This window comes from Leuciscus leuciscus (assembly GCF_965113295.1).
Source record: "Leuciscus leuciscus genome assembly, chromosome: 22".
In the NCBI taxonomy this organism is placed as follows: domain Eukaryota; kingdom Metazoa; phylum Chordata; class Actinopteri; order Cypriniformes; family Leuciscidae; genus Leuciscus; species Leuciscus leuciscus.
In genome coordinates, this window is record NC_138746.1 from 11,143,472 (window position 1) to 11,165,577 (window position 22,106).

At 41.1% G+C, this 22,106-nt stretch overlaps 1 protein-coding gene and 1 long non-coding RNA gene across 3 annotated transcripts in view; one reads left to right on the forward strand and one right to left on the reverse strand.

Annotated features, from left to right (window-relative positions):
- Nucleotides 1–22,106, reverse strand: part of LOC309486745 — a 387,401-nt gene that overhangs the window by 194,352 nt on the left and 170,943 nt on the right. The window lies entirely within an intron of this gene.
- The window catches only part of atrnl1a (attractin-like 1a), a 259,263-nt gene that overhangs the window by 53,321 nt on the left and 183,836 nt on the right, over nt 1–22,106 (forward strand). For both annotated transcript variants that reach the window (XM_082154105.1, XM_082154106.1), the window contains exons 10-12: nt 1,952–2,106; nt 11,623–11,707; nt 11,937–12,148. In XM_082154105.1, coding sequence (XP_082010231.1) covers nt 1,952–2,106; nt 11,623–11,707; nt 11,937–12,148 — 452 coding nt within the window. The remainder of the gene's footprint in view (nt 1–1,951; nt 2,107–11,622; nt 11,708–11,936; nt 12,149–22,106) is intronic.

Consider the following 22,106-nt stretch of genomic DNA (forward strand, 5'->3'; position numbering starts at 1 on the left):
TACAATTGAACTCAGAGGTACCACCAATGCTTTTATGAATGCTAGGGAACGCTTCTTGGAGCGTAGACAAAGCACAAAGCAGCGGTAGAAGTTAATTTGAGGTTTCGTTCTCGCATTCGTTCCTTTTCACGCTCAAAGACGGTTCACTTAAAAGTTGTCGGCTGCACAAAGAAAGCTTTTGTATCCATTTCTCTTAGAACGTCACCGTCTTCTGTGCTTGCAGATGGAAGGCATTAAAAAACGAGACGCATGCCCAGTTTTTTTCTTTGCCTTTATATTTACTGTCTCTTTGCTTGGCCTAACAGTGAAACTTGTCTCTAAAAGCTCTCTCTTACCCTTAAATGTGAGGATCTCTCACTCATGCACACACTGTGCGTTCCTCACTCTCTGGCTTTTGATTGGCAAAGCAAGTGAAAGGAGCTGCACAATGCATCAAACAACGCTTCGCTTACAGGGCTTGGGGTGTTTGACAGAGTGTAGAGAGGAGTGCTGAGTGGATGCAGAGTGATGCAGAGTGCTTATCCTCACAGACTGAGATAACAGATTGGATGGAAAGCAAAAGGGAGAAGTGGTGAAAGAATTTAGGAACCCATTTAGTAATTTTAAAGTTAGAAAATTAGGGAAAAGTCAGTTATTAAGGGAAGTTGAAAATGAGTTGGTAGTGAACTAATTTCTCAAATGTGTGTTTATGAAAGTGTTTTATAGATGTTTGTATATTAGTATATTTTTGTGACCTTGTGCCAAATTTTCTCAGATGTTTTTTAGTCCATCCATGTGGACAGAACATCATACTACAATATTCATGAACATATCCAAAGTAGTCTGAACAAATGAATCAAATAAACAGGGTATTTTTAACGAATCCGAATCATACAGTGTGTGTGGCCAATGTAGTCTGATACACGATTGAACAACTCTTAGGAGTTGGCTCTTTTTAGAGGACCAAAAACATTTAGCATTACTAGTGTAGTTCGATTCCCGAACGAATGATTCTTTTCAGTGAATCAAAAAGAGTTACTGAAATATTCTGAATCTCTAAGGCCATGTTTACACCTGGTATTAAGATTAAGAAAACGCATTTGACTGGACTGCTTTCATAGACGTTCATGTGGTCGAATGCATTTGAATATCTGCAAAAGACTGCCAACTCTCCGCCTACTGACCTAACGCGCAAACATCATGGTAAGTGTGCTAGCCAGTTATGATTTCAACTTTTTTGGCTGTAGACCTAAGTTTGGTTAAAGACGAAAAACGTACCAAGCACAATATTCTCTCACCGCTCCTGATTTCTAACACGCGCTCACCGCTTTTGGCGTGGTCTTGCGGATATCAGAGCAGAAACGAAATATGCTGCTACGTGCTTTTCCTCGTCTCCGGTCGCATTCCTATATAAATTGAGAGAGCTCATTTCACCCATTAGATCGAAAGATCTGAAAAACCCATGCATTTACCCACCCATAGACCCTCCCCTCAAAAAATCAGGACAGAAGTGGTTGAAAGTGGACAAAAGAGATGTATTAAAACACAAGTGTAAACGAGGATGTGTCTCCCTCATTTACTTGTGATCTGATCGACCAAAACCCATCTTAATACCAGGTTACGAAATATGCGAGTTATTATTACATCATGTTCGACTTGAAACAAACTGGTACTGTGTTATTTTGTACTTAAGGCTTGTGAGACTTAAATCAATGTAAATTCCGACAGGTTCTTCATGTGTCACACTCACAATACAAGTTTTGTGAGTTTGTGATTGTGTGTGCACAAGTGCGCTTATGCATACACGTGTGTGTTTCTGTGTGTGGGTAGATGTCTCGGTGGTGCCATATTACTGATCTGACCTAGCCTGTGGAGAGTGACCTTCAGACCAACTGTTCCATCCCATAAGCTAAACACTCATGCACACGCTGCATTACAATAGCCAATGAGATGTGTGTTTGCCTCTCCCCAGGTTTATTCTGAAGGAAAGCGGCCTGGCAAGATACCTCCACTCCGCTGCGCTGATCAGTGGAGTTCTTCTGGTGTTCGGGGGAAACACTCATAATGACACCTCGCTCAGTAACGGGGCCAAATGCTTCTCCTCCGACTTCCTCTCATATGACATAGGTATGGAGTACCTGTGACCTTCCTTATCTGATTTTACTAGTACTTCCTAAAAGGTGAAGTGTGGAAATGCAAAAATAATGATTCCTAGCAAATTCCTAGTTGAGATCTTCGGAAAAATTATATTAGTGCCTATGTTTGGACATTTTTGCACTTCACATTTTATAATGCTTCATAACATACGCTGTCAGCGCACTTTGGATTCATTAACCATATACATTATGATTTATGACTCTTGTGTATGCATGGATCCAGTGACGTATTGTGAAATACAGAATGCACACACACTCAGCGGTACAATTACTGTAAATTGTTTCATTCAAGCTGCTGCAGTGTGATATTACTGACAGTTCATTACAGAAAGCTGAGAAGCCAGTGGAGATCTACTGGAATGCACAGTTGAGTCATAATGGAATTTCCCAGAATATTGCCGACATATGCTAGCGAGACGCATACAGGATGCATTGACTGCATGTGTGGTGTCTGTAATTAAATCTTTGGTGGTACCCTTATGGAAGACCTCCCAGTGTAGAACCTTTAAATAGTCTACATACCACCTCGTCAGTGCTCTCACTTTTCCCTTTTTGAAAGTAAGTGTCTGTGGCTCTGTTCCAAAACCAAAGGAACTCTATGTAGGCATCATTTTAAGGCATCCATATGCTCAAGATTCGAAACCTGTTCAAATGGCATAACTTCGCTGCCATCTAAGGTTCCTTCATTAGTCAAATTCTAAAGTCGATCTCAGAATGCACAATCCCAATTGATCAGGAAAAAAATGACAAGATGGTATACAAAGTTAACAAAATGTAAATTATGTCCCAAATGCAACACTTAAAAAAACTAAATGGCAACCTAGGTTCATTGGAAAAATTTGCCTCTACTTATATTTTTGCAGAACTCCAAAAACATACCTATACAAACAATTCACTGCAGCTTTCAGCTGAAATGAACACTACTTGCAGTGAAACTCTGATAATTACAGGGACAGATTATCAATGAATGTTTATTTTCGGACAGATCCTTGAACAATACTATGTTATGACCTCAAAACACTTTTGCTATAGTTCATGATTTGATATGCTCCATATCAATGGCTATTCTGATGTAGTAAACTTGCTTGGCACAATACAGCATTGCACTTGCAATATGGAGCACTCGGGTACGAGTCCCGTGAAACATGAATTGCAATATAGGAGCTCAAAGACTTGTAGAAGCAAACTGAAATAGAATGGTTTTGTCTCATGTTTGCTTTTGTTACAATATCGGTTACGTTTAGGGTCAGGTTAGCGGAGGTGGAACATTAATTTCAAACATGATAGAGCATTGACCTTTTAGCTCCACTCACCAGACATTTCATTTTTTATCATTTTTGAAAACATGGCCAGACTCGCATTCCTCTGTCTCAGATAAAACTGAACTTGCTTAGCACCACTCACTGGACAATTTACTTTGAAAGTGTTGCGAAATGTGAAAGAAGCATCGTAAAATGATTAATTCATTATATTTTTATCAACACTTGACTGTAGGTGTTTCATAAAAAGAGAAAATAGCATTTTTGTCAAAGACTTTGTCCAGATTGGATTCAGAACAATGATCAAAACATAGATGGAGTAGATGGAGTCCATCAATAGCCCATAGCTTGCAAAGTCGTGTACCTCTTTGTGGGTTCGATATTTCATTCGGCAGTTTTGACTTATGCTGTTGAACAAATCCTGTTAGCTTAATTGTGCGTAAGCAATCTTCTATCCGCTCCTGGTTTGTGCAGACCATCTTCTTCGCTTGTTTTTGGATCCGGAAATGCTGTACTCTTTCAGAAGATGCATAACAGCACCCCCTTACAGTATAAAAGTGAAAACATGGACAGCCAGATCAACTCAATGGCAGGAAAGTGTTGTGTCATAAATGATGGAAAATCTCATCAGTGGCGGGGAAAGAGTTAAATTACACTCTTAACCCCCTCACACAAGCACTTGTCAACACAGATGTATATTGTTGGTGCCATCTCCAGTAGTTTGATGTTGTTTTTGTTCTGTCTCTTCAGTGTTACCACATTGTTGAGCAACTAATTAGTGCAAAAAAATTCAAGGCACATGTGTGAGCTGAGCGTATAGAGTGTGCATGGTTTGAAAATTGGAGCTGTGCACGTACTATGCTGACACATAAAAACCAAAGTAGACTTTGAGCTTTAGAAGGCAGCTGCCAATGTTGGCTGCAAACATGACAGCAAGGTGGCTCGTTGGGTTTTGGAACAGAGCATGTGAGTGTGTGTTGCTCCAGTCATGCAGATCATTTGTAAATCTGTAAGCATACACGCAGCTGAGGGGCTGCTAACGTAGGTTTACAGATATCCTCAGTATGACCTTTCTCAAGGCAAGACCTCTGTGATGGATTGCTTCTGAAACCTTTGACCTCTGTGGTGGTATAATGTCTGGCCATAGGCATCTGTCTGAGGGTATGTGGTGGAGTGGTACATATTCATTTCTTCATTCACCGAGTGAAGCTTTGTCACAGAGCTTTTAAAAAAAAAAACGTACGGAATGCTTTTTGCTTGTAGGCTTTGCAAGTTCATGAAACTTTCTTCTGCAGAGTCAGGCACTGTAAACTTTGACAGTACTTTAAATAATCATTTATTATGGGCTGATATGGAGAACAAAGAGTGTGCGTTGTGTTTTACATTGCTCTTGCCTTGAAATATTAAACACCAATTAACATGCACAACTTATTTCAGCCATTCCTTGCGAGCCAACAATGAATTTTACGACTGTTGTTTGATATTCTCTATGGCTTACGATCCCAGTGCGCGGTGCACACACTATAGGTTTACTACGGCCTTTGGCAACTTTGGCTAATGTGTTTTTTTTTTAAATGGGAGACTTTTACGAGGAATATCAGTGAATGATTTAATGTGTTTCTTTCAGTGCTGACAGTAATATTTAGCCATCATTAAATCCTCATAAAAAGCAGTCGAATGCCAGTGGGCCAGATGGTGTCTGCTATTTTATGAATCTTTTACAGTACCTAAGACAAGGAGGTTGTGGAGCCAAGGGAGTGTGAAAGAAAGGATGAGAGATTGTGCTCATTCTTAGCGAATTCCTCCCACAGTGTTTACTACAGTAGAGGGGCCACTTTCACTTCCACCTGGCGCTTCTCTACTGCACTATGTTTGTACAGTGTTTTGCAGCTCAAGTAAAGGCAAGGGCTCGTGGACTCTGTGGATTGTGCTGGTTCTGTTCTGGTGTCAGGGAGTGGTCATTTTTGGCTTGAGTCTGGGTTGGCTCTGTGTGCCCAAGCCACTTTGTCTGATTGCACAAGTTTGCTTGGACAACCTTGACTGGCTTTACACATACTGGCTGCAGTCTGTCCAAATATACATCACTACCACTAAAGCACTGGCCTTAAATCTGCTCCACTCGCTTAATTCATTAAAGTAGCAAATTAGGCCATTTTCTAATCACCAGCAGGCTTCCTGGAAATGTTCCTGTACAATTGCTTGTAACTGTTGTTGGTCTTCTGTTCTTCCTGCTGTGGATACAGAGGGCAACCTTTCCGACCAGCTGCACTGTGTATGAAGCAAAATGAAGTAATGAACAGACTCTTTTCTTGACTTTATACTGCATAAAATGCTGTTTGTACTTGTATTACTGTTGGACTGATTATGTTTGCATTGAGTGCAAACCAGCTCCTTTATCACCTGCTTTTCACTGCATCTGACACTTTAAAGCCTGGTGCAACACTGTAAAATATATTAAGTTGACTGACTTTTACTGGCATAGAAAACCTGCAGAAACCGATTGCCTCAAAATTTACACGCAAAGTAGTTAATCACTTTTGAGCTGATAAAGCTTACTACAACTTTGTACAGGTATTCAATTTGTAAAAGCTCAATTTAATTAAGATTTATATTAAGCATTAAGTCTTGCAATTTATTTGTTCATATAATACTAGAAAAATCTCAAATTTCTCATAAGAGTAGCATACAGACAGCATATTGTTGGAGCAACTGCACTAGGCCATTTATTTGTTTCATAAAATGTTTTTGTTCCATAAACTATATATAAATAAATAAAACATTTAAGTTTTATTACTTTTAAAGTGTGTTGTCAAAACAAAAAATAAAGAAAAAATCTGTAATAAAAGAATGGATATAATGCCAACCCAGGAAAACAAATTCAGTATTCTGTCCCCAAGGCTGTAAAGAATCTGTTTTGTATTCTTCAATTTTAAGATCTGGCTGGCTACACCATAAATGCATCACTGTGATCTAGTGAAATGCAGAAATGGAATGTATAGGCCCTTTCCCACCAAAAGTGAAATGAATAAGCCACAGGCTGAAGAAAATGCAAATTCATGCCTGTACAGTAGGGGGCGCAGCAAAGAAAAAAAAAAGAAAAAAAAAAAGAAAAGAAAACCCAAATGGTTGAATTTGATCATCGAAGGTCAGCAGCCAAGTCAGTGGCTAATTAAGTGAGATTAAATATATCAATTATATTTGTGTTATTTAACATTTAATTATTGCAGGTTTGCATAATATTCTGAGTTTGCATTTCATTGTTTTTATCAGGGCTTAAAAGCAAGAAAAAATCAATCGGTTCTCTCCGAACAGAACCATCATTTTAACGTTTCTGTGCATGCGTCCCTTCTGTGACAAAACAGTTTGATTAGAAAAAATACCGGTTTCTAATAATGGTATTTTAAAACTTTTTTTTTAGAGAGAGCTTGTGACTAAACCTTGTAACTCCATTTGATCCTCAAACTGTCTGCAAAACCGCATACAGTAGCTTTACCTGCCTCAATCATGAATGAAGTGCTGAACACATTTTGGAGACTGTCTCTGCTTGTTTGCAGTGCAAGGGTAAATAAAGAACTGGTTCTTTGAATAAGTTAATTATTAAAAAAACATGATGTTTGTAAAGGCAAATTTTTATGTATTTGAGGAGCCAAAAATAGTCTAAGTCTGGTATTTGCCATCTAATCATAGCCAACACAGCCTGTACATAGCACTTCATCTTTTATAACACAAGATTTTGGCCAAATGTATTAAACAACAGTAAAAACTGAGCGCCTGCATAGGTACAGTAATCTTGTAAGTTGATGAAAACGTAATGCTGAACTTCAGATGCAATAGATTCTGTTAATGACTGACAAAACACAAATCTCTGACATTCGCTGGTGAAAAACCTTGTAACTCCATTTGGGCAGAATGTTACTAATAATGACACGCTCAAGTGTCTTGACCACACATAAAGCCACAATACTATTATTTGGAAAAAGTAACTCCTTTTTCTTTCTTTCTTTCTTTCTTTCTTTCTTTCTTTCTTTCTTTCTTTCTTTCTTTCTTTCTTTCTTTCTTTCTTTCTTTCTTTCTTTCTTTCTTTCTTTCTTTCTTTCTTTCTTTCTTTCTTTCTTTCTTTCTTTCTTTCTTTCTTTCTTTCTTTCTCCGAGTCAACTTTTAAAGGGGAGAGAAGAGGCATTATTAGCTCTTTTTATGCAATATTTCTCGCAATGAGGGACTGAATTCAAGATGACACAGAAAACGGTTTTCATTTGCGTATCCTCTTGCCATGTCTCTCCCAACTCTCGTACCTCTAATTAGATTCAGGGAAAATAAACCCTAATTAAAATTGTAGCACTCTGGCTGAGAGGCGTTGTGAATCAGTGTTTTTTTCTTCTGCACAGACCTTTTGTTTTAATACAACCAACAGACTAGGTAGCAGATTGCCTCAGCACAAAAACATATTTTATTAAGCTTGCAATTAAAATGGGTTTGGTTTCCTTGCTATTGCATCTACTGTTCTCTACCTCTGCTCTATCTGCTCTTGTCATCCAGTGTTACTTCACTCTGTTTCTTTGTCTCCTGTACATTAGCTATGGGAGTTGAGCCAATATCCTGTGAGGAAATGAAATAGGTAGAGCCAACGATAACTATCAGGAGCAGTTTTACCATTTGAGAGAATATGAGTGTCACCTTTAGATCTGTAGAGGTCTGGACCAGGTTTATTGAAATCAGGCATTGAATTACTCCAGCCAGAAATCTGTGTGGTGGCCTAAAATGTTGGCCTTTGGATGAAAGCATCTGCAAATGCATACAGGTAAATGTCTCTCAAAGCGATTTATATTTATATGTATATTTTTTCTGTGACAGACTTTTTCCAATTCTGTGTGATTCAGAGGCCACTTACAAAAAGCTTTAAAAACCTTCATTATCCTGTTTATCAGTTTTAAAGACATTTCTCCCCTCATCTAAGCTACATCAGTTGTAGCTTGATGGGAATAGAGTGGTACTTCTTTTCAATTCACTCCAATAGTGACTCACAGCCTTCATAAGCTGTTCATAAGCAGCTCCCACAGCAGTTAATAGCCTGCATGATGTCAAGGTGTAAGGTATAGTTAAATGCCAGGATGTTCCCATCATTCTACATATGATTAAACTACATATGCATGAAAATCCAGTTATAATGAGTTTACTCTTCCTGACATTTCAGGACAATGTTTTGTTTATCACGTTTCCTAAGGTGTCCATTAATTAAGCTGTAAGGGTTGCAGGAGTCAGATATTAGCTAAATCCTTTTTGTGTGGCCATTTGGTCTGTTTTCTGAGATTACATTTTGTGTGGATGCAGGTGTGACCTTAGTTAAACAGCAGCTTGATCAGTACTGCACTCAAGAGTGCTGTTTGCAACCTGGCCACACTTTCTTGACTTTGCCTGATTACTTTGAGGGGTAAATGCCAAATTTACATATGTGACCCTGGACCACAAAACCAGTCACAACAATGGTCAATTGAATAAATAAGCTTTCCATTGATGTATGGTTTGTTAGGATAGGACAATATTTGGCCAAGATACAACTATTTGAAAATCTGGAATCTGAGGTTGCAAAAAAATCGAAACATTGAGAAAATCGCCTTTAAAGTTGTCCATTTATGTTCGCGATTGTGCTGCACTCACTCACAAAAATAAATATTTTATATATTTACGGAAGGAAATTTACAAAATATCTTCATGGAACATGATCTTTACTTAATATCCTAATGATTTTTGGCATAAAAGAAAAATCAATTTTTGACCCATACAATGTATTGTTGGCTATTGCCACAAATATCCCCGTGCGACTTATGACCTGTTTTGTGGTGCAGGGTCACATATTAATGCTGTCTGTGGCAGTCTGTGTCCACTTTTAAAGTATGTGATGGCTTTTGAAACTGATATATATGAGAAAAAGAATGGACACCCTATTGAAATGTATGGTTTAATGACTCCGATACATCATAAAAAATCATCTGGTCCTTGGTAGGTCTTAAAATTGGGTAAATAGATTAACTATAATATATATTACTTGAGTACCAAATCAGTATATTAGATTGATTCCTTTAACTTTGATTAAACAAATGCAGCCTTGGTGAACATGAGACTTCTTTCAAAAACATGAAAAAAATCATACCGACCCCAAACATCTAAACTGTAGTGTTTTGTTTTAATAGTGACAGGGTAAAATTAGGGTGAAATGGGAGTGATTTCTGAAGTTATTTTGATATCGGTGATACAAGGTCCTGTGAAAGTATGTCCTGAGACTGTTTTTTCTCTCTCTTTTGCAGTTTTAGAGGCATCTTTGTTCACTTTCACTAGACAGAACTGCACTATGTTGTTGTGTTGGTGGTATCTTGGTGATGCAGTGCTGTAATGTGTGGTGGTAATCTCTGCTGCGGTCATTAGTGGTGCTGTAGGGAGGCTGTGAGATGTTAGATGTCTCAATCTTTCCTATGCTCTGTATATTGTTGTTCTGTTATATAAGAATCTCATGCTACAAAACATCTGTTCACAAGGGGTTGTTAACAGTGTGTATGTACTGTGTGTTTTCTTGACACACCTGCTTGTGTATGCACATTGATGCATTTACTAGCAGGAAAGCCTGTAGAATGTAAAGATAGTCTTTGATTTCCTCTCCCTAGCTGATTAACTGACCATGAGTGCGGCTAATTACTGAATTAAAGAGCGTGTAACGAGCCGAGAGTGTGTCCGATCTGGCAGCCTGGGAGAAACATATGCCACAGAGCTCATGTAACCTGGACAAACACGAACAGCTCAAAACACACAGATGTCTCAGTCTGTAAAAAGGTTTGGTTTACATAGTGCTTTGTACACTGCTGCTGTGGCTTTCACTTCTGATGAGTAAAATATCTCTGCACTGATATTAAATTCTGGTCGAAATTGCCAAATTTCCTAAATCAATGAAAAATAATAAACTAAAAAACTAAAACAATTGTTTTAAATAGTAAAAGTGGATCATTTTAACAATGTTAATAAATTATCAGTTCTTCTTGAGATTAAAGTGGATGTTAGATGCTGGCAAAGGTAAAATACACATCTTTATCTCTAATATCATCAATTAACCGGTGTGGTACTGTAAGGCCCGCTATATTGGTCCAATTGCCGGTTCGCCAATACACGGGGAAGGTTATCACGTGTTCTGTCCTCACTCATGCAAAGTATTGGTTGGTTAAATTTGTAATACATTAATCATATGTATTTACTCTTTAATTCATCTGACTCCATGAATGAAAGGTTTTAATAATATCTGTGCCTCACTAAAAAGTGAGCGAATGTTTGACTATTCCTTTTAACCATTAAATAAACAATGTCAAAATCAGTTGGAATAATCACATTGTAGCAATTTAATATTTCAGATATCAGAGATCAATTCCACAATCAATTCAAATATCTAGAACATGGTTATACATTGGTTACACCAAATAATCTTACCCAGCTTGTACCAGAGAGAGAGAGAGAGAGAGAGAGAGAGAGAGAGAGAGAGAGAGAGAGAGAGAGAGAGAGAGAGAGAGAGAGAGAGAGAGAGAGAGAGAGAGAGAGAGAGAGAGAGAGAGAGAGAGACCACCTATTCCATTCCACGTCCAGCCAAGAAGAAGAGACCAGAGAGGGCCAGAACACCTTCCTTCATTCTCTCCTGACCAGGTGACATGGGGGATGGGGAAGACCACCCTCAAATGGCTTCTATCCCACAGAAGGGGGGTTGCCTTATCTGGCCTTATCTCTAAACCAGTTTTCTATGAACTTCTATAAACCTTATTTCCTTTTATTTGATCTATCTGGATATGAGATATCTGTGCCACTCACTTTGAGACATTTCAAATGACACCAAAAACATAACAGTCAATGTTGAATATTCACATTAAACCATGTTCTTGTGTGAGTTCCTAGTTTCTGAGAGGAAGAAAGGCTGTATTGGGGAGGTCAAATGTTAATTAGCCAGCAGGGCCCTTTTGTCCCATAAATCAGGCCTCAACCAGTATTTTCAGTCTTACAGTACGGATATATATTGTGCATCTCTAGAATAAAATATCAAATGACAAATTTTTTGTTATTAGTTTTAGGGTTGTGATTATATGTTTTATAATGGTATTAATGTACTCTGTGAATCTAATAGCTTTTTATGTTATTTTCAACTACCTTTATATATTTATATATATAATTTTTATTTATTTATTTGCATGTGTGCTTTTCAGCATGTGACGAGTGGACAGTTCTTCCAAATCCCAGTCTTCATCGTGATGTCAACCGTTTTGGACACACAGCTGTTGTCAGTAATGGGTAAGTTCTTGATGTGGACTTTTTCCATTCACTGATACCATCAGTATATGCGCTCTTCCTGTTCCCAGGTTGTTATTTTTTCCACTAAATTTAATTTAGTTAAACAAATCATCATGGGTCGGGGGAAAAATCGAATGTGTATCCTTATCCTCTCATTTCCTTTGGAAAATTGTTTTGGCAATACAAATGGCTCGAAATACAGAAAAGGTCTGTTTTCTCTTCCACTCAGCTCAATGTACGTTTTTGGTGGTTTCTCTGGTGTGATTCTGAACGATGTACTGGTGTATAAGCCTGCCAGCTGTGAGGCCTTCCTGGAGGTGGATCTTTGTCAGAGCGCTGGTCCTGGTGTTCGCTGCGTCTGGATCAAAGAACGCTGTGTACCCTGGGACTCCAACCATGCTAATGATAGTGTGCCTGCCTCCTTCTGCCCTGCGCGCACCAGTAAGAACCTATCATTTTAAAAGCTTATGTTAAACACCGGCTACGCAGAATTACTTTTATGGTCATTTATGGAGCTGTTTTTGAGTATTTTCACCATACATTCACATTGAATTAATTTCTTATTCACAGGAGTCAGTAAAAGTGGGTCATGCATAGGGCTGGGCGATATGGCCAAAAAAAATTATCACAATATTTTTTTTTATATCAGTCGATATCGATAATTATCACGATAAATGTCAACTCTTTATTTCTTTCAAGTTTAAAGGCAGATTTTTGCTCCTAAGTGAAAGTTTTAGAAACCAGAGCGTTAATTGTGGTTTTAAACTATTGTCAAAACATTGCCAAACTGGTGAACATTTCACAAATCTGAGGTAGAACATTCAAACATTTGTCAATTTTCCTTAACAAAATAAATATCTTAATAGAAAAATTAATTTCTTAGTTTCTGCATGTGCTAATTTTTATTTAGTAAAATGTAATATTCTGACTGTTTGAGTTTTATTAAAATTAACAATTGGTCATCCAGTATCATGCATTTAGATCATGATAACCACAGATAAAACCAGACAATATCAGCCTATAGCACCTCACTATCATGGCAAAATGTAACTTTGTTTTCTATGGTATTTGTATTAAAAACAGTAGCCTAAATACATTATTAAATATTTAATAATAAAATAAAATTATAAAATTATTATCAATTATTAAATACTGTAATTATATTCCATTAGTCCTTTAATACATTGTCTACATTAATAATATAATACAATTCAATAGATATATCCCACATTTCATGGTGCAGTTAATATTACTAGGCTAACGTTACAGTAAATCCATAGTAAATGATGGGAATTTGTAGACGGAAAAGCCTTCTGACTGTATCGTTGCACACAGTGTTTCTCCTGTTTGTCAGCGCTGTTTCATCTGCCTTTAAACTGGTTTAAATCACGGAGACATTTGTGTTCTTCGCTGAATTCAAGCGCTTCTCACTGGATCTTGTGACCGAGACCGGTCAGAGTAAACGCATCTGTTCTAGTGAGCTTGCGCTGCGCTGCTGTTTGGACTTTGAGCTGAGCGGATACATGGTCCGTGTGGCGCGCGGTTCAAATGAGTTTCGTTCCACTTTTGGCGCATAAACATTATCGAACATTTATCGAACTCTTGATATCGTTTTATCGAGAAAGATAATATTGTGATAATTATCGTTATCGTTTTATCACCCAGCCCTAGTCTTGCATGTCACAGAACCCTGAAGGGGTGTGTTTTGTGGTACAGGTTGACTACATTATTTCCACCTAAAACAAGGATATTTGACAAATAAATGAATAAAATCACAACATTTCAGGAAACTAGGTGCTTGGACTTCTAAGTAGTTTAGTAGTCATTACTCATTATACAAAAATATTTGACCAAAGAGTACTGTGATTGACCAATCAGTATCGAGAATTTCAGCGGGCCAGAATACACCTCTCACTCTACAACTTTAACATAGTAGGATGTCCTGTTACTTTATCCTCTACAGTAAAATACCTGGGTGTTACACTAGACAGGGCTCTAGAGTGCGACCAATTTGGTCGCACATGCGACCAAATTTTGTAAAGGTGCGACTAAAATTTTTCCTAGGTCGCACCGGTGCACCTAACGTCCTTGCATCCGCTGCCTCTCCACGAACTGAGTGTTTGTTCTCCTTTGACGGAACTCACACACTCATGGGAACTCACACTCTTCTCTCACGCTTAATGAGTGATGAGTGATGACGGAGGACAGAATTAAACATTCAAACGTAGCCTGGTTACACTTAAGGTCTGTGATATTAGTCTGATTTTGATTTCGGCTTCCAAAGATTATAAAAAATAATATATTGAGGTAAAACCATTAAAAACTATAGCCGCATTCTATCTAGCGCAACTTCTTCCCTTCGCAGCATTACACTGTCATTTCTCCCTAAAACTCAAACCTAACGACAGAATCAGCACGATCGGTGATTGTTGTAAAATGCAGTCTAGCTACTGTTGCTAACTTGCGAGACGCGTTAAATAATTAAAAGAGCTATTAAAAGCACAAAATCTGCGCAAGAGATGTTGTTCGCAAGGCGGCACGCGCTCCGAAACCGAAACCGAGACAAGCAAATTATAGCCTACTTTGGGTTTAATGTGCGTGTCTAAACGATCAAATGTACACAAAAGTATGTCAAAATGACCGGCTTGGAGATTCACTAAAAACAGTTTATGTCTTAAATGGACGTAGTTATGGAAATAGTTGGGAGAATATGGTGCATCAGATCAGTAGCAGATCTGCACTCGGTCTTAAAGGGGCCGCAGTCTAGTAAACATGCGGACGATTGCGCCATTACTGCGAATCAAACAACAAGAGAAAAATCACTACAAAGCTCTTGAAAGAATAACTTCAGCTTTATTAAGCATTAATCTATTTATGAAAAATTATGCAGTGTTATTTTACATTTGATTACTTTATTAGATTTCTTTTTAGACTAATATAAATATATATATATATATATATATAAAAACAAAAAGAACCGATAAGAATACAGTTAAAGTACCGGATCGATAAGCAGTATCGGTAAGAGTAGGAATACCGTTAAAACCCTTTACTCCCCGGTCAATGCTCCGACAACAGCCCAGACATGAAGCTACTTCAGCCACCATTCTCCCCAGTCCCTGGTTAGATGCCAAGCCCTGGTCTTTCGTCGGAGATGGCATCCGACTCAGAGACGGAGGTAGAGCCTATACCGCGCCTGAGCTAGAGACTCAAAATAGTTAGTTTGGCAGCTCAGTGAAGCACTTTAATTTTTTATTTTTATTATTATTATTATTTTTTTTTTATTTTTTTTATTTTTTTTTTTATTTACCTACACCTTATTCTTGTTTAAAATCATTTACATAATATGAATGTATATAGAGCGTGATAAAAAGGTGACCTTGAAATTGTGGCGTTAAAGGTGACGCGAGCCGAGAAAAATTTTCGGTGCACCCAAATTTTGTGCTGGTGCACCTAAATAAAAAAGTTAGGCGCACCAGTGCAACCAAGGCAAAAAGTTAGTCTGGAGCCCTGCTAGACTGCAACCTGTCTTTTGAAAATCATATTTCATATGTTACAAGAACAGCCTTTTTCCACCTTAGAAACATTGCTAAGCTACGTAACATGTTATCAGTTTCTGATGCAGAAAAATTAGTTCATGCATTCATGACCTCGAGACTAGATAACTGTAATGCTTTATTAGCTGGTTGTCCTGCATCCTCAATAAACAAGCTACAGTTAGTCCAAAATGCCGCCGCTAGAGTTCTTACTAGATCAAGAAAATATGATCATATAACACCAATTTTATCATCACTACATTGGTTACCTATGTATTAATTACAAGGTATTGCTACTGACTTATAAAGCCCTAAACGGCTTAGCTCCAGTCTATTTAACGGATCTTCTATCGCCCTATAATCCATCGCGCTCTTTAAGATCACTAAATTCAAGGCTTTTGGTCATACCTAGGATTTATAGGTCCACCAAAGGAGGGAGAGCATTTTCACATTTAGCTCCAAAACTTGCTCAGTTTGCTCGTTGCTCAGACTCGCTCTCCCAGTTTAAAACTAGATTAAAGACGCATCTCTTCAGCCAGGCATTCATATAATACTTTTAATCTTACAGTTAAATCCGACCTCTAATTCATAAACGCCAGAGGAGAACTGGTCCCCGACTGAGCCTGGGTTCTCCCAAGGTTTTTTTTTTCTCCATTAGGTCACCTGATGGAGTTTTTCGGTTCCTTGCCACTGTTGCCTTTGGCTTGCTCAGTTGGGGATACTTGGGGATATTTAATTTAATTAATCAATCAACAATACTATTGATCAGCATTACCAAACGTGGACGTTTTCCACTAGAAACAAACATTGATTAATTATTTTAATTTAAATACTGTGAAGCTGCTTTGATACAATCTGTATTGTGAAAAGCGCTATATAAATAAACTTGACTTGACTTGACTTGACTTGACACCCTACTATTTAAAAGTTCCCTTTCAAGGGAACTCGCGTTGCGTCGAAACTGACGCTATGGGGAACGCTTTGCGTGATGACGTCTTGAAGCACATGTAAAATCAGTCCAATGGTGTGGTGGAACGTCAGAGGCGGGTGACGTCACGTACCAGGAAGCTATAAAAGCCGGCCCGAAACAGAAAACGAAAGCTTTCTGAGTCTTCAGTTGCGCTCTGTGTTGAATCTGTCCTTGTTATTTGGTGTTGTCTGTCTATATTATATATATATATATTCAGTATGGCGAGCAAGCAGCAGTTTAGAGTGTGTGTCCATCCCTGCCCGCGTTATTTAACGGGAGGTGATACTCACACTCTTTGTGTTGTTTGTTTGGGTGAGGAGCATGCCCAGTCAGCACTCGAGGGTGGTGACTGTGTGCATTGCGAGGCGCTTCCATTGCGTACGCTCCGATCCCGCTTGGCTCGGTTCAATCCCGACCACATTCCCCAGGGCTTGGGTCCCGCCGCTGCCGAGGCACGGAGTCGATCTCAGACCTGGGGTTCACAAATGGATTTATCAGTGGATGTTGAGACGGGCTCTGCCTTATCTCAACATTCTTCTGATAGATCCAGTGCCTCTCATCAGGGTGTGGAAGCACGCGCTGCGGTTTCTTCCCCCCCGATGGAGGCACCAATACTGCAATTGTCCAGCTCTGAGGAGTTGGACGTTGTTAGTATTGAAGCTGAGTCTGAGGATTCGCCACCTCAGTCTCACGTTTTTGAGGAATTGCTCGATGTTGTCACAAGAGCAGTTCAGAGATTATCTATTGAGTGGCCAGAGGATAGGCAGGACGTTCGTTCGAAAAGTAAGCTCGACGAACGCTTCCTGCCATCTCGTACACAGCCTCAGCGAAGAAGCCTTCCGTTTTTCCCCGATCTCCACACCGAGGTGTCGAGATCGTGGGGAAAACCAGTGTCGTACAGAGTATACACACCACAAGCATCTCACTATTCTTCCATTTATAAATATAAAGAATATGGTTATGGGGAGATGCCGAAGGTGGAGGAGACGCTTGCGAGCTATCTCTCTCCAGCAACGGCATCTACCTTGAAGGCTCCTTCACTTCCCTCTAAGCCAGTGAAATTCACATCAGCACTGGTTCATAAATCGTATGCAGCCGCTGGTCAAGCTGCAGCGTGTCTGCATACGATGTCCATTATGCAAGCATATCAGGCAGAATTATTGGGGGATTTAGAGGAGGGCGGGGGAATTGGTCCTGACACGGTGGCCGAACTACGCAGAGCCACAGATCTGTCTCTCAGGGCCACCAAGGAGACCGCTAAATCAATCGGGCGGTCTATGGCAGCCCTGGTGGCCACTGAGAGGCATCTGTGGCTCAATCTGAGTGATATAAAGGATAAAGAGAAACACGTTCTCTTAGATGCTCCGGTCTCCACTGTCGGTCTTTTTGGTGATGCAGTTAACAGTGCGGTAGCTAAATCTCAAGAAGCTTCTAAACAGGCAGCTGCACTGCAAAAACTTCTCCCCCGCCGTTCTTTCATTGAGGCTGCTGAGCGGGAGCAGCCTCACTCCTCTAAAAAGAGCGCTGAACATCGTGCCACTCAAAAACAGAGTGTGTCCTCTCGTGCTCCCCCACAAAAATCTCGGGGACACGGAGGGCGCTCTCAAACCCAGCAGCCTTCGAGGGGTAGAACGGATCTGCGGACCGTTATTACCGCCAAGAAGGCTGCTGGGAAAAAGTCCTGACGTCCGAGGGCTCAGGACAAATGAGGGTAGTTCCTCCCGAAGCAGAGCGGTTAACACCTCTTTTCACGGTGCCCGTCTCTCTTCGGTGCCCTCAGGGGACCGTTCTGCCAACCCTGCCGCCTCCGGTGTTACAGGGCGCAGCGGTCTCCGGCGAGCACATATCTCAAGGTCCACCCGGAAACGTAGTGGCCTCGGGATGCCCGCCCCCTCTGAGGAGGGTGCTAGAGCAGTCTGTTCGGTCGTTCCCTGCCGGTGCGCCGTTACAGGGCGACGAACCGACTACTCAACAGCAACAAAATCCAGAAACCAGTCTCGAGAGGCTGGTACCTCTAGTAGAATCTTTGACAGCGTGGAAGCTACTGTCAAATGTTTCTCGTTGGGTCCTGCAGACCGTGGAAAAAGGGTATCAGATACAATTCAAGAAACGCCCACCTCGGGGGTCCTGCCCACAGTGGTGGGCCCCGAGCAGGTTCTGGTTATGGAACAGGAAGTAAACACTCTGTTAGAGAAAGGGGCCATAGAATATGTACCTCCCTCCAACAGGGAAACCGGGTTTTACAGCCGGTACTTCATAGTTCCAAAAAAGGACGGGGGATTGCGTCCCATTTTAGATCTTCGAGTTCTGAACGAGTCAGTCATGCAGCTCAAGTTCAAAATGTTAACTTTGAGACAAATCGTGCCACAGATCAGGTCCGAGGACTGGTTTGTCACGATAGATCTCAAGGACGCATATTTCCATATTTCCATCCGTCCGTGTCATTGGAAGTTCCTGAGGTTTGCTTTCGGGGGCAAAGCATACCAATATCGAGTTCTTCCATTCGGCCTGGCTTTATCACCCCGCACTTTCACCAAATGCGTGGATGCAGCTCTGGCGCCTCTGCGCCTCCAGGGTATTCGCATCATGAACTACATCGACGATTGGTTGATTTTAGCTCAGTCGCATCAGTTGGCGGTTCAACATCGAGATGTTGTTCTCGCCCACATGAAAGAGCTGGGGTTACGGCTGAACGCCAAGAAGAGTGTGCTTTCTCCACTTCAGAGGACCACTTTTTTAGGCGTGGTTTGGGATTCAGTGTCGATGCAGGCGCGCCTGTCACCGCCACGTGTAGATTCCATCCTTGCAGCTGTGAAAAGTGTAAAGCTAGGCCAGCTACTCACTGTCAAACAGTTCCAGAGACTGTTGGGTCTCATGGCAGCAGCTTCCAACGTGATACCTTTTGGACTACTGCACATGAGGCCCCTGCAGTGGTGGCTCAGGACCAGAGGGTTTTCCCCGAGGGGCAACCCATTTCGCACAATCAAGGTCACGCGGCGATGCCTACGTGCCTTGGTTATGTGGAAGAAACCCTGGTTCCTGTCCCAGGGCCCAGTGCTGGGAGCTCCTTGTCGTCGCAAACTGCTAACGACGGATGCTTCCCTCACGGGCTGGGGAGCGATCCTAGAGGGTCGCTCATCTCAAGGTCTGTGGGAAGACCATCATCGTTCCTGGCATATCAATCGCCTAGAGATGTTAGCTGTCTTCCGGGCTCTTAGGAGCTTTATCACAGATCTCAGGGGACACCATGTGTTAGTGCATACGGACAACACGTCGGTAGTCGCCTATATCAACCACCAAGGGGGTTTGCGCTCGCGCCCATTATCCAATCTGGCACGCCATATCCTCTTGTGGTCCCAGGGGAAGTTGCTGTCACTCAGGGCAGCCTACATCCCCGGGGTACAGAATATAGGAGCAGACACTCTGTCGACACAGGGGCCGAGGCCCGGGGAATGGAGGCTCCACCCCGAGGTGGTGGAGCTGATATGGAGGGAGTTTGGCCAAGCACAAGTGGATCTGTTTTCGTCTCGAGAGACGTCTCACTGTCCACTTTGATTCTCCCTCACGCATCCAGCTCCTCTGGGACTGGATGCTATGGTACAGACGTGGCCGAGGCTACGTCTGTACGCTTTTCCCCCAGTGGCTCTGCTCCCGGGAGTTCTGGAAAGAGTTTGCAGGGACCGGGTCCATCTACTTCTTATAGCCCCGCGCTGGCCGGGCAGAGTATGGTTTCCCGATCTTGTGTCCCTCCTCGACGGGCATCCTCTGGAGCTTCCTGTCAGGAGGGACCTTCTTTCCCAAGCAGGGGGCTCAATATTTCACCCCCGCCCAGAACTGTGGAACCTGTGGGCTTGGCCTCTGAGGGGGCCCAGCTCATAGAGTCAGATCTCTCAACTGAGGTTGTTGAGACCATTCTACAGTCCAGAGCTCCCTCCACGAGGAAACTTTATGCCCTGAAGTGGAGAGTATTCACTTCTTGGTGTAGTGACCGTCGGTTGGATCCAGTCAACTGCCCAATTGGTACAGTTCACTGCAGGTCTGACCCCGTCCACTTTAAAGGTTTATGTGGCGGCCATAGGTGCTTACCACATTCCTTTGGGTGGAATGTCTGTGGGGAAAGACCCTCTGGTATCTCGTTTCCTTCGTGGCACTTGGAGGCTGAGGCCTGCAGTTCGCTCTACGGTGCCACCATGGGATTTGTCCGTTGCGCTGCAAGGACTTTCTATGGCCCCCTTTGAGACCATTGAGAAGGTTCCTGAGAAGTTTCTAACTCTGAAAGCTCTGTTTCTTCTCGCCATCTCTTCTCTTAAAAGAATAGGGGATCTCCAGGCATTGTCGGTTGCTCCGTTATGCTTGGAGTTTGCTCCGGGTATGGTCAAAGCTTTTCTTCACCCTAGACCGGGCTATATCCCCAAGGTCCCAACTAATGTGGCTAGACCTATTGTTCTGCAGGCCTTCTGTCCTCCTCCCTTTCAGAATGCGGACCAGGAGGCTAATAATTTGCTTTGCCCAGTTCGGGCGTTAGACGCTTATGTCCACAGAGCTGCCCTGTGGCGTAAAAGTGATCAATTATTTGTGTGCTTTGGGTCTCCTAACAAGGGAGGTCCGGTGTCTAAGCAAAGGATGAGCAAGTGGGTGGTTGAGGCTATCTCACTTGCTTATGAGGCGGCTGGACAGCCTTCTCCTTTGGCTGTCCGGTCGCACTCTACTAGGAGTATGGCGGCCTCTAAGGCCCTTATATCAGGAGTATCGTTACAGGACGTCTGTGATGCGGCAGGCTGGTCCTCACCGCACACCTTCGTCAGGTTCTACTCTCTGGATTTAGACTCTGCTCCAGGGTCTCATGTTTTGTCTTCTTAGTGCTGCTCACATGATTACACACAAGACAGACATTTGTAGCTATGGAGGCGTTGGTATAGACGTTCCCCATAGCGTCAGTTTCGACGCAACGCGAGTTCCCTTGAAAGGGAGCGCCTCGGTTACGACTGTAACCTCGGTTCCCTGAAGAGGGAACGAGCGTTGCGTCGCCTTGCCATATCTCCTTCATGCCTGTCAGCGCGACTTCAGACTTTACGAAGCTTTCGTTTTCTGTTTCGGGCCGGCTTTTATAGCTTCCTGGTACGTGACGTCACCCGCCTCTGACGTTCCGCCACACCATTGGACTGATTTTACATGTGCTTCAAGACGTCATCACGCAAAGCGTTCCCCATAGCGTCAGTTTCGACGCAACGCTCGTTCCCTCTTCAGGGAACCGAGGTTACAGTCGTAACCGAGGCGTTTTGGTTCAGTAAGATTTTGTTTTTAAATTAATATTTTTATTCAGCAAGGATGTTTTTAATGTTACAAAATATTGCTATTTCAAAAATAAATAAAATAAAAACGCTTTAATAAATAAAAAAGAAAATCCTAAAAAAAAAAAAAAAAAAAAAACTGTTTTCAATATATAGAATATTAAGTGTTTCTTGAGTACCAAATCAGCATATTAGGATGATGTGAGACTGAGGACTGGAGTAATGACTGGTGAAAATGTAGCTTTGCCATCATATGTTCAATAATATTTAAAAATATATTCAGATAGAAAACATCTAAAGTTATTTTAAATTGTAATTAGGGATGCACCGAAATAAAAATTCTGGGCTGAAACTATTGTATATTGTAAATGTTGTAAAAAAATATTCACGATGCACTTCCGATGAACCTGACATTGCTTTTTAAATTTTAAATTAGCCTTTTTTTTGTAGAATTGTATTAATATTACTGAATAAAAAAATAAGCCAATAATTTAAAAAAAAGCCAATAAAATAAAATAACCACAATTTGATTGAAAGTTACACAAAAATTGGACAAAATAAATGAATATTAAATATCAATATATTATTCGTTATTCAGTTCT